The 13557-nt window shown below is 40.2% G+C and overlaps 2 protein-coding genes across 3 annotated transcripts; one reads left to right on the forward strand and one right to left on the reverse strand.

Annotated features, from left to right (window-relative positions):
• The first annotated feature begins 49 nt into the window (after nt 1-49).
• On the forward strand, nt 50-11878 carry taf6l (TATA-box binding protein associated factor 6 like). 2 transcript variants are annotated; one of them, XM_002933209.5, is made up of 11 exons: nt 50-206; nt 1314-1467; nt 4047-4133; nt 6784-6934; nt 7011-7061; nt 7139-7233; nt 7879-7953; nt 8077-8294; nt 8716-8848; nt 9595-9723; nt 9833-10520. In XM_002933209.5, exons 2-11 carry the CDS (start codon nt 1321-1323, stop codon nt 10469-10471), a joined length of 1725 nt encoding a protein of 574 aa, XP_002933255.1. In that variant the 5' UTR covers nt 50-206; nt 1314-1320; the 3' UTR covers nt 10472-10520. The 2 variants fall into 2 exon arrangements, with proteins under 2 accessions (XP_002933255.1, XP_004917127.1); XM_004917070.4 differs by lacking the exon at nt 50-206 and adding an exon at nt 224-354 and having other exon boundaries at nt 9833-11878.
• On the reverse strand, nt 10751-13452 carry tmem223 (transmembrane protein 223). The gene is made up of 2 exons (XM_002933227.5): nt 13105-13452; nt 10751-11127 (listed from the first exon to the last, which is right to left on the reverse strand). The coding sequence occupies exons 1-2, from the start codon at nt 13424-13426 to the stop codon at nt 10835-10837; spliced, it is 615 nt and encodes a 204-aa protein (XP_002933273.3). The 5' UTR covers nt 13427-13452; the 3' UTR covers nt 10751-10834.
• Nucleotides 13453-13557: the final 105 nt, after the last annotated feature.

Here is a 13557-nt window from a genome sequence, read left to right on the forward strand (position 1 = left end):
TATTATATATTCAAACTATGGAGTATCTAGCGGGATAATATTTGGGTCACGTGTCTCTGAAGGAAGGGGCGGGGCATAGCAGGAACCGGCAGCAGAGAGGGTATAGGAAAGCAGGATGATGGACTGGTTGCTGTTTCCACTATAGCTTGTCATGTGTTATTCGCGACAAAAACGAGTAATTACATTGACGGGGGAGATTATCAGAGGTTTGTAGGATTACATTTCTGCGCTATCATTAGAAACATAAATGGTCCTTTGGGGTCGTCTCAAAGTAGGTCCTTTGGTGGGTGACGAACTAAATAGGGATTCAGGGCGCCAGTCATATCTGCGCTTGTACGTTCCATAATCAAACATGTAAGTGCGAATCTGTATCTGCTTGTCAGGGTTCTTTTTTTGGATGTACAGATGGAGTAGGGATGCAGGAAACGGGTTCAGTGGAAGTGGATGGAGGAACCTTGTAATGTTCTTTATAGCTCATATGAACTTTCCATCTGATAAGTTAAAAACTGGATCTGTCTTTGGGTCTGCAACTTAATGACAAGAATATCAGTTTATTTTATACAGTTTCCTTTGAAGAAGTGTCAGTGGTGTGATTCGTTCAAATTCTGAATTTGGGACATCCATAATACAAATCCACTTGTTTTCAATGTTGAACACAAGTTTATATTTGTATAGAGATGATGCGTACTTTCTACAGCACATCATTTCCATGGGAATAAAGATGGTAGCTATATGTGACACTTTCCTATAAAATCTCCTTCTGTATATATAGCTAACATTACGCCCCATTGATCCACTATTTGAAATGAAATGTACTTGTGTGCTTTTATTATTAGCAGTTGTTCTAAGAGAAATAATGTAATACTTTAAAGGAACAGTAACACCAAAAAATGAAAGTGTATAAAAGTAACTAAAATATAATGTGCTGCTGCCCTGCACTGGTAAAAGTTATGTGTTTACTTCAGAAAGTCTACTATAATTTATATAAATAAGCTGCTGTGTAGCCATGGAGGTAGCCATTCAAAGGAGAAAAGGCACAGGCACATATCAGATAACAGATAAAACACTATTGTATTCTACAGAACTTATCTGTTATCTGCTATGTAACCTGTGCCTTGTCTCCTTTTTTCCAGCTTGAATGGCTGCCCCCGTGGCTACACAGCAGCTTATTATATAAATTATAGTAGTGTTATTGTAGCAAACACACCAGTTTTACCAGTGCAGGGCAACAGTGCATTATATTTTTATTACTTTAAAGCTCTTTCATTTTTTGGTGTTACTGTTCCTTTAAAGGGCTCACTGTTCTTCATTAGTCTAGGGATGTCTCACACAGAAGACCGAAGATATGTAGAGCTGTGTCAGGATTCAGTACGTTTAACAGCAGAGAGTGTGGGTCTGGATATCACAGATGAGGTTGCTGCATTACTTGCTGAAGATGTATGCTACAGACTCCGAGAGCTTACCCAGGTATCATATGTAATAATTTTATTGGCTTTTTATATCTTCTTTATATGTTTTTCTGATGTTGTCCATAAAGTGGTAGACTATACAACCCATCAGAAATACACAAGTATACCAGCCATGTATATACTGTTGTCTTCATATTTAATGAGCCTGAAGAAGGAATGCTAAATTCATCCACTGTTAAAATTTTAAGTAACAAGTAAAGGGTGTTACTGGTTTAAACACCCCAAATAAATTCCTACCTAACTCTAAAAGGGCTAATCATTTAAGTGGAAGATCTAATATGATTAAACAACTGTTTCCTCCTTGTTAAAAAAAAAAAAGGTAATGAATTTTACGTCCAAGCAATGGTCCTCTTATCAACTGCTTTGGTTTAAACCTTCACATGATTAGATTTTTCCTTTCAAAAATCAATTTAATTCACACACAATGTTTTTTTTTTAAAAATTGATACTTATACTTAGAGCAGTGACACGCAGAACTACTTGTCTCAGCTACAAAATAGACATCTTTGAGTGTTTTAGCAATGGCAATTCTTAATATTGCCTATGGCGGGGTTTGTCTGGAGTTTTCGAGTTTCAACAAGTAGCTGGTTATAAGTAGCACAATGTGTCTGCCCTTAAAGGACATGTAAAGCCTACATTTGCCTACAATGTATATCAGTTGGGCACATCACCCCCCACCCAAATGGCATCATTTGTACTGCATATATCCCCCTCCACTTGCCAGCACCATCACATTTTCCTAAAGCAAATAGCAGCTTTCACCTGGTGGCCATTTTTCCTCTGATACATAATCAGTTACATTTAAATCTGCAAACAGCCTACACACAGACCCTACACACACACAGACCCTTATTCAGCATACATTTCATCAAGAATACAGGCTCACACAGGCACAACTGTCTCTGATAAAAGTTCTAATTTGTTTGAGCACTGTCATGGTAAAGCTGAGCTCAGGAGAAAACAATTGAAGCAGACAGCTAGAGCTGAGTTTCTATGGGAACCAGCAATGCCATCTTCTCACTGGCTGCTAGACTGGGGAGCGTGTTTAGTAATCTGAGCTTAGAACAACTGAGCATGCCCACAAGCCAACAGCCAAAGCAAATTTCTGAGGGAGGGGGTTGAGAGAATGTCATATTATAGTAAAAGGATAATGTTATTCAAAGAAGTCATTGAGCAAGCTGGAGGCTATACAAATCCTCGATCGAATTCGCCTACATGCCTCCCAGATATCGCCCACCCGTAGGTGGGGATATCGGGTGAAGATCCGCTCGCTTGGCGACATCGCCAAGCGAGCGGATCTGCCCGTGTATGGCCAGCTTAATGTAAGGTTGGTGTAGCAAAAAAACACCATTTTAAAGGCTGAAATATCTCTTGAGTACCTTTTTTCTGATTGTCTTCATGTTCAATGTTAAGATTCACTGCAATTCAGGTTTCTATATCACTGGGATTTACAACTTTTGTAGTTTAACAATAGGTGTCGCAGATCACTGTATCTGCTTACATATATAGAAGCAGCCATTCATATGAAATGTATTCTTGTGTTTTCCTTTACTTCCTGGCCTTGTGCTATCTACACATTGAATTACTGTTATTTCTGTTCAGACTTAGTAGACTCTTTACTGGGCATGTGATGTCACTGAAATGGTCATTTTTGAGATCTCACTTAATATATGCTTTATGAAGTATACATCTTTTGGTTTGAAGGCAATGAGGCCCTGAAGCAGTAGTAAAATGCAACATTGCATGTTTCAAGTTAAAGGGAAAATAAACCAATCCATTTTTCCTAATGAAAGGAAATGTAATTCTAAACAACCTTAAAATATCCATTAACTATTTCAGCTGATTTAAAGGAGAAGGAAAGGTTTAATCAATGGGGAGTGCCAAAATGTTATGCCCCCCTCATGATTGTAGTCATTCACCTGATACCCTGAGGTGGTGCTCCTCTGTGACCAATAGATCCTCTTCCTTCTTCTGCCTTTGTGCCGCTTGCACATGTGCAGTTGAATGAAAAGCTGAACTAGAACAAGAAAGTCTGCTTTTTCACTATACTGCGAATGCGCCAGCCCCAGGATTTGGGAGATAGACGAGTGAAGGAAGAGGAACACTTGGTCCCATGAACCCCCCTGGCCGGCACAGTTTTCTGCTAATAGGAGCACCAGCCCAGGGTATCAGGTAAGCGATTGCAATCACTGGGGGGTGGGGGGGTGGCTAACATTTGGCGCCCCCCAGTGATTGTTACTTTCCTTCTCCTTTAAAGTAAATATGATTGCTGTTAAAAGCAGTTTCTAGCTGTCTCTCGCTATTCTTTTACATGGTGTTTTTGACTTTTGAAACAATGTATTTCTGGGTTTACATCACCTCAGACTATAATCTAGCCCCTTACTTCTTCATCTATCATAAAACACTGCATTGAAAAGCTAAGTTTGACTCCTGATGCTTGTGACTTTATTATTACATTACATCTTCTAGTATTACATCTAGTATACAAAAAGTACCCTTGTTTGTTCTAAACTCTTATGTATGTTAGAAGTTATGTCTAAATATATTTGCCATCCTAATACAATATGTGTCTTTCAGTTCAGTGCACAATGTCTTAGACACTCACGGAGGCGCAGGCTGACAGTGGAGGATTTTAACCGGGCTTTGCGATGGAGCAATGTGGAGGTAAGTGCAATTATTGGCTAGTAAATAAGGAGACTGACACCTCATTGTAAATATTTTTCACAGAGCAACCCAAATGGGAACAGTTAAGCCATGAACTAACGCAGATGGTGGGTTTCATTGGGTTGCACTGCTATGAACATTCAACTTTAAAGAGAAAATATCCCCCCCTTTTTTACACTAGGTCATTCATTTGAGAGGCATTTTATAACACAAATTACCTGATCCCTCAGATTGAAGGAAATCAAGATTAATCCAACAAGATATTTCCCAAGATGCAACTCCCCCTTACCATTGGAAGTGATTGATTCTGGAACAAGAATGCTCTCTGTTTTTCACAGTAGGTGGTAAACATTCTCTGGAGAGCAGAGGGACTTCAAGTCTCAGTATACACCACTTCACAATGGATCAAAAAAAGGGGGGGGGGTTGCATAACGTGAAAGTCTGGTAGGGAGGAGGACTGACAAACACACAGAGCCCCTTTCAGTCTGTGGAATCAGGTATGTCTTTGTAAAAATAGAATGAATTTCTTATTTCTGGAAGTTCAGTTAATGTTTATACACATTTCTACACAAGCACAGCTGAATGAGCTCAGGGATATATTTTTCCTTTAAAGGAACAGTTCAGTGTAAAAATGAAACTTGGTAAAACAGACTGTGCCAAATATAAAAATATTCCTAATATAGTTAGTTAGGCAAAAATGTAATCTATAAAGGCTATAGATGGCTATAAAGGGAGCAGATGGCTAACATAATATCAAGAACACTACTTCCTGCTTTCAGCTCTCTAACCTCTTAGTTAGTCAGTGACTTTAGGGGGGGGCACATGGGACTTAACTGTTTAGTTAATTTGCTTTTGAATCTGACCTACTCGTTCACTGAACAGTTAAGTCCCATATGGCCTTCCCTCAAGTCACTGATTGGTTACTGACTGCTAACAGCTTAGAGAGCTGTAAAGGAGGAAGTAGTGTTCAGGCTACTATGTTAGACATTTAAACAACCGCAAAAAATCCTCTGCACTCACCCATTATCAATATGTAGAAATTGGACACTAGGGCATTTCACTACTAAGAAATGCCTTCCCTCCCCACCTCAAAAAGAGGGATTGTTTGTCCGTACATTGCAATATACTTCAAGCTGGCCAACTACGTCAAAGTCATCCCTTCTGGCCAGTCCTACTGGTAAAACTTAGTCCCTTTGCTCAGTACTAATCTTAAATTACTTATATAGGTCAGTTAGGGTAGGACTGGCCAGAAGGGATGACTTTGACGTAGTTGGCCAGCTTGAAGTATATTGCAATGTACGGACAAACAATCCCTCTTTTTGAGGTGGGGAGGGAAGGCATTTCTTAGTAGTGAAATGCCCTAGTGTCCAATTTCTACATATTGATAATGGGTGAGTGCAGAGGATTTTTTGCGGTTGTTTATATGTATTTTATGGTCACAGCCTCATTGCACCCCCGCTTAATGGTTTACAATTTAGTGGTTGAGCACAACTTTCCCTTTTTGTGTTATTGTTTATACAGGAGCAGTGGCCAGCTCCATGTTGTAGCCCCCACTATTCCCAGCTACAGTCAGGTGATCCCAATGGAGCTAATAAAAGGGCAACCATATGGGAGTTTTAACCTTATACGCAAGCATGTTGCAGGTAAAACTTAGTCCCTTTGCTCAGTACTAATCTTAAATTACTTATATAGGTCAGTTAGGGTAGGACTGGCCAGAAGGGATGACTTTGACGTAGTTGGCCAGCTTGAAGTATATTGCAATGTACGGACAAACAATCCCTCTTTTTGAGGTGGGGAGGGAAGGCATTTCTTAGTAGTGAAATGCCCTAGTGTCCAATTTCTACATATTGATAATGGGTGAGTGCAGAGGATTTTTTGCGGTTGTTTATATGTATATTATGGTCACAGCCTCATTGCACCCCCGCTTAATGGTTTACAATTTAGTGGTTGAGCACAACTTTCCCTTTTTGTGTTATATGTTAGACATTGCCAACTCCAGCCTTTATAGATTACATTTTTGCCTAACTATATTGAAAATATGTTATATTTTGTGCAGTCTATCATTTTTACACAAGACAGCATGTGTGTGCTGTGAAGAGACCAGCCGTGGCAGACTCCTGGTGTAGAAAACTAGAAATGCAACTTTACTTTAGTACTCAAGGGTAGTGAGTATATATAATAATACAAGTAATTTGTTCAGGGAATAAAATCCTGTATTAGTGAGTATAGTGAGTATATTATGAGTATACCACTCACTGATGGGAGTTAAGGCATAAAAACATTTAATATAAAAATAGATTAACTGAGACCTACAACCTAGGCCTAGCAACTTCCACAGGACAGCCCCACCCCATTTCATATTGCTGCTATTTTTTTTAATTCCTACTAAGACAAATGAAGCATTTTCTGCGGTCCTTATTGTTTTCTTAGTATTAGTTGACCTTAAAAAGTATTCTTGTTCATGTGTTTAGTGAATTCCTGTTTTTATGTACTTTTAGAGGAGCTTGCATGATGTGATTTGTGAAATACAGAGGAGCACACTGTATTTAAAGAAAAGTGTTTTTTTTAATGTCAAATAGTCTCTCAGAATATCTTACAACATCATTTTAGTGTTTATGCTTCTGTGTGTTACAAACTGTGTCTCTCTCAGGCAGTATGTGGCCACGGATCACCAGATTCAGTAACTTACCGCAGTATTAAAGATGGAGATTGCCACTACACTGAGGACCGAGAAATCAACTTGGTGGAATTGGCACTGGCAACAAACATTCCTAAAGGCACACCAGAGACTGCCGTTCGAGGTAGGAAAATATTGTGAAATACATGAAAGGCATCTGTTTACAAAGTACATTCTTAGCAGTGTTATTTCTCTTGCAGTTCATGTCTCATATTTGGATGGCAAGGGGAACTTGGAGCATCAGGGAACAGGTAACTTTTATTTTTTCAGTTTTACTCTGCTTACTCACTTACTGTCACATCAACTCAGAAGTTTTGTCACTTTACAGTTCCTGCAGCAGTCTCACTTCTGACAGATGACCTACTAAAGTATTACCAGCGTGTCACACGAGCTGTGCTAGGGGATGACCCACACCTCATGAAGGTAAATACTTAAACTATATAGTTTTTCTCAAAATGCTGCTATTTCTTAAGCATCTTGCTCGATCTTGTTCAATCATTTGCCAGAATCTACAGATTGACAGTCAAGGTCTGATGTTTACCAAAACTTGGTAGGTGCTTTAATAATACCAGGAAATAAATAGTCCTTATACATGTAGACCTGGCCAAGCTGGGTTGGCACCTAAGGCAATCTGGCAAGCCACCTTGCCCTTGTGAGCATGTGCTGGGGCAAAGACTGATGAGTGGACAGTGATCATGCACAGGGAGGTCTGGAGTGCTAGTAGGTGGACTGAAGGGGTACATGCCAAGGGACCTCGCACCATGGTGCCCTAGGCACCAAACTTTTCTGCCTACCCCAAGTTCCAGTTCTGCTTATACATGTTTATGCTCATTCTTCACACTAATGGGCTATGGTATAATTGTAATAATGTATTATATTTTTTTGTTTTTTGTTTTTTTTTTTAGTTCTGCTCCTATTTATATCCAGCTATGAAGATGGTTTTATTAGAAACAACTTTGTAGCTAAACGCACTATTAGACTAGCCACATTTACAGGAACAGCAGAAACTTAAAATGCTTTAAATGCATCTCACAGGGAAATAATGTATATTTATCCATCCATTTTTAGGTTGCTCTTCAAGATTTGCAGACAAATTCAAAGATTGCTGCCCTTTTACCATACTTTGTTTATGTTGTAAGTGGGGTAAGTTTTGGATCAATATGTCCCTTAAGTCTAGCAGATCTGTATTCTCCCTTTTGACTTTTTTTTTTTATTTATTTTTTGTTTTGATGATGCCCCACTCACCATTCTATCTTCTCTCCTCAGGTGAAATCTGTTAGTCATGATCTGGAACAGCTGAGTCGCCTCTTACAGTTGGTGCGGTCTCTACTTTGGAACCCCTTTCTGTACCTGGGCTACTATGGTTGCAGTCTTATGCAGAGTGTCCTTTACTGTGTCACAGAGCCTCTTGCTGCTTCTATTAATCCACTCAATGACCACTGGACCCTGCGAGACTATGGGGCTGGTCTTCTCAGCCTTATTTGGTGAGGGCACCAAGATGTATATTTTTACTCCTACTGCAAGAGTAATGGTTTTGTGGAGGATCAGTAAGCTAGAATGGACTACTATGGTAGTTTTACAAACAGGGCCTATTTTTGGCTGTAGCGAACTTGTCATTTAAAATAACTGCTTTAAAGCAGAATCACCCTTTAGTCACAACATCTGAACTCTGGGCACCATTAATAAGAGATGGTGATCTGGCTTGACTGATTATAATTAAATATAAATGCAGTCAATGTAACATGCATTTATTAGATCAACTGATCGGGTCACCCAACTCTAGCTGTCCTTTTATAGGCAATATAGACAAAACAGAGGACAGATAAAGTCTTACCTAAAAAATGACATTTTATATGAAAGTGAGTGACAAAAAAACGTATTTTGTTTTTTTTTTTTTTATCCCAGGACTCATCAAGATTTAGCCGGTTCACTGTATCCACAAATATTGCAGTCTCTACAGAAAGTGCTAGGGGACCCTGTTCGTCCTCTCTGCTCTCATTATGGAGCTGTAGTGGGACTGCATGCCTTAGGATGGAAGGTAACCTTCATTGAAAGATGTGCCGTTAAGCAATCTATATGGAACTGTAATAAGTTGTATCTATACATAGAATTTGAAAAATTCCATTATACATGAAGGCACAGCACCTGAACTTTTTCAGCTGGCTTCTTCCTGGGAGGTTATTATATTGACAAACCAAAACTTCCCCACTCCTACCCAAAAACAAAATAAAATAATTTGACTAAAAGCTTTCTTGTTAAAGGAGAAGGAAAGGCTAGGTCACTTGGGGGTGCAAAAATGTTAGGCACCCCCAAGTGACTTAAATCGCTTACCTTCAACCTCGGGCTGGTGCCCCTGTTAGGAGAGAACAGCACCAGCCCGGGGTACCTGCATCGCTTCCTCCTTCCGTGTTCTGTCGCGCGCGCATGCGCAGTAGAGTTATAAGCCGAACTTTAACAGAGAAGTCGGCTTTTCACTCTACTGCGCATGCGCCTGTCGTTAGTCCTTCCAAAAGCGAAGGAGGAAGCGCTGCGCTCCAGGTACCCCGGGCTGGTGCTGTTTTCTCCTAACAGGGGCACCAGGTAAGCGATTAAAGTCACTTGGGGGTGCCTAACATTTTGGCACCCCCAAGTGACTTAGCCTTTCCTTGTCCTTTAATTGTTTCCCTAGTATCCTATTATATTTTCTTACACATACAAAAATTAAAATATTGATCTAACAATACAGCATTGGTATTTTCCTGTACTAAACATAATTTAGCAGAAATTTATTGTGCTTTCTTACAGGCAGTGGAGCAAATATTGTATCCTCTCCTCCCTACCTATTGGGCTGGGTTGCAAACTGTGTTAGATGATCATTCCATGTCTAATGCACAAGTCAAAGCAGATGGACACAAGGTGTATGGAGCCATTCTAGTAAGTAAAGTGGATATTAACTGGCAGAATTTGAAGATAAGATGTAAAGAAATAAAGGTAAAATGGAATAAAATGTTATCTTTCTAAAGAGATGTGTTTACCTCCAAAGGTGGCAGTAGAACGTCTCCTCAAGATGAAAGCTCGTTCATCTGATTTAACTTCATCTGTTGCACCTTCGTTAGACAACCCCTCAATCTGCTCACCCCCCTCTGTACCCTTACTAGAGATGTACCGTGAACTGTACTGCTTCTTTGGAGACAGCCTAGCTGTGCGTTTTGGAACAGGAGGAAACCAATCACATCATGGTGGGGCACCACAGAACACACAGGAACCCAAAAAAGAATGTACTGGGGATGGGACAAGAAAGATGCCTCAACTCACTGCCCATGGAGAAGAAGAAGCAGTTACTGTGGGAAAACAATGTCAGCGCCCCACTCAGACGCAGATGTCTGCTGCATCTAGGCCTAGAGGGACATCCAGACAGGGGCAGAGAACACAAGGTGTAAGAGAAGCATTCCAAAGAAGTAGACTGACACCCCGTGGAACACCACGTTTTACTTTCTTAATAGGGGGAAGACAGGCTGGAAGAGGTGGAGGAGGACGCAGGTTTCAAAGTGTCTTCCAGTTGCATACAGGTCCTGGAGCTACAGCTTCTCGCTATGCCCAAAAATTGCCTATGATAGGAAGAGTGACCAGAGCTGGACGAAGGGTAGCACAAGCAGAACTTTCACTCTATCTGCCATTGTAGTTTGGATTACTAATTAAAAGGCACTGCAGAGTGCTAAATTTAATACCAATGGGGTCAAAGATTTTTTTTTTTTAGCCTATGTTGTGCAAATCTATATATCATTGTGTACACAGTCATTTCTGGATTTTCTTATGTCTTAAGTATATTAGTATACAATGTTACATACTTTGCTTTTGTTATATTGTGGAGAGAATTTTTTTATAGACTGGGCAGTTGGCCACATTATTAGTTTAGATGGTTTATATGGATAACATTGCAGGATGTCAGCTTTAAGAATGATGATTTTCAATTGGCTTTACTGTAGTTGTATACTTTACATTTATTTACATGAAATTTCGGTTTTAAAAAAAAAAAAGAGAAAAATCAGACTTTTCGATAGGCCCCCACAGTAATATCAAAGAGCCTGGCATTGGATACGTGTCCTTGCTTGTCCAACAAGTAGTACAGGGGTCGACCTTGGACCTTGAGGGGTATCATTGCAGGGACCTCTGAGCGGTGAGCCATACAGGAAATCTGACGTAAGGGTACACTGAAAGATGACTCAGAGCCGAAGAAGCCTGCTGTGACGATTGTTACCCTCTCTCCGCCACCATGAAGTGTAATAGCACTGACTGATCTGCGAGAGAACAGCAAGCCAGCTGCCAATATAAGGGAACCTGTAGAGACAAAAAGAATTGATGTTTAATGTTGGGTGTGAAATGAAAGAATGATTAAGTAACTCTATGGTTATTATGAAAGCACAGAAACATGAGAAATGATTTCTTGTCACTTATCCTAGATTATCATTTATACCTGTAAAATGAGTTTTCTTAATGTCTTTCTTTCATACTATTTTCCAGTTTCCCAGTAAGAATTAATGTTCTAGATTTAGGAAAGGTTGAAATGTCTATTTATATCTTGGATTTGTTGGTTGTCAGAGGCTGGTTATATGTGCCAGATACGCAGGCTACTTACTTGTTAGAGTTTACCCCCCACCTCCCAAATATTATGCTTTTTATGCTGTTGCCTAAAAAGGCTGGTTAACACACTTTATCATGTTAAAGTTTAGTATTGTAATACAAAGTATCCCTATGTGGTGATGTTGCCAAGCATTTAGAAATATGTATCACATTAGAACAGCACAACGCACTACCAGCAAAGCAATTCACTTTTATCCTTCCTTAAGGTGCCCAATCAAACTCTTTTAACCAGCTCAATCAATGAGATGGCTGTAGCCTTTGTGATATTGGTCACCTCGTCGATACGCCATACAGGCATTAGTGTAGAGTATCGTACAAAACAAGGTATCATACGATAATAATTGTTGTGTGTATGGCCAGCTTTAGGCCAGACCCAAGAGATATGTTGCCTTTTTTTAGAGTAACACCAAAAAATGTTTTTAAAGTAATTAAAATATAATGAACTGTTGCACTGGTAAAACGTGCGTTTTCTTCAGAAAGACTACTATAGTTTATATAAATGAGCTGTTGTGTAGCCACAGGGGCAGCTGTACAAGCTGGAAAAAAGGAGGAAACATGCTGCTCACTGCACTATAGAAAAGGAAACAATCAGGAGCTAGGTGGACCTGAAAGGGAACTGAAGCATGTCTTTGATTGTGTAGCTGCAGGGCTATGATTGGCTATTGCTCTCCTACGTTTATTTTGGCAGGGACAGTTAAAACACACCTACCCCTCATTTAAAACATGAACAAGGAACAAAGCAGATCTATGGGAAGCTCCAATAATTTTTAAGCCAGAGTGAAACCATCACCCTATAGCCTTTATTATTGCCTACAAGACTGTGGGGAGGGGTACACTTTTGCAATATGTCTTCTTAAAAATAGCTTGCTCCAGCATAGTTTGTAGATACTATGGCTATGAATACAGGAATTACTGTATATGAACCTGCATCTTTGTTTTCATATGTTGACTGCACCAAACTACATTTTACTTACAGAAGCATTACGCGTGTATTAGTTGTTTTAAAAATTTATTTTTATGCTGAACCTGTAATGACAAACAACCTTATACGAATGTGTGTATTCTCAATTATTGTCCTATCCTGTTACAATCAAAGTTGAATCCCCATTCTTGAGAACACTATTGTTCTCTCCTTCAAGGTGTGCTGCATATCTCTGTCAATAAAAACACAGCACACAAGGCCATGGTGACAGTATGCTATGTTAGAAGGCAAATTTTTCATGTCGTTTACAAACATGATTTTAAAGGGAAACTATACGCTCCTTTTTGACATGGGCTTATTCGGTGTGGCTTATTACAAAGGGTGTATAAACTAAACTTCCAGGGACCGTTCTGCAAAGCAGAGGGACTTCAAGACCCAAAGCTAATCACTTCACAATGGAACAATAGTGAGGGAGGGTGACAGTGTGAGCCTGTTGTTGGCAAATGGTTCATCAGAGAAAAATGGTAGTATACTTTCCCTTTAACATTAGTTATAGGGTAACATATTTGTGATATATTTGATTTCTAGCATGAGGTCAATGTGAAAAGAGGCAGGAAACCCTCCAGGAAAAGATATACTGTTCTCTGACCGCAGCTAACCCGTTAGGGCCAGTTACTTAGCGGTATTTAGGGGAAATGGTACAGGCTGAGAAAGAGCGTTGTTCCCCGGCCCAGCACGTACGCCTCACGCACCCACGGCTAGGCAGCTCAGCGTGAATCCTGTCCTCCATAGAGGGGAGCCGAGGTTTCTCAAGGATTCCTTCCCTTCTCCCTGCTGCTGCTGCTGCGCTGTGTCCCTTAGAGAGGTAAATCCGAAATGGGCCAAGTAGCCCCAAAACCCGGCTTGTGTTCCACAGAAAAGTCCGAGCAGGCGAAAAAAACGCGGCCGTCGGTGCTCAAAGAGAACAACATCCCGGGGCACTGAATCCAACCTGGCTGCCCGTGAGAAAACGAGCGAACTAAGTCTAAAGCGACAGCAGATTCTGCCCTCGCCTAGTAACCGCGTTACCCACATGGTACCAATGACATTCTGTGCTTAGGAACAGGAAGCACAGGCAAGCATTTCTTATTCGTGCTGGAAGTAAAAACAAAAATAGCAGCCGGGTGACTATCCGCCAATCGTACTTCGCAAAGCTCGCTTTACTT

The sequence above is a fragment of the Xenopus tropicalis genome, chromosome 8 (genome assembly GCF_000004195.4).
Source record: "Xenopus tropicalis strain Nigerian chromosome 8, UCB_Xtro_10.0, whole genome shotgun sequence".
NCBI classification, from domain to species: Eukaryota; Metazoa; Chordata; class Amphibia; order Anura; family Pipidae; genus Xenopus; species Xenopus tropicalis.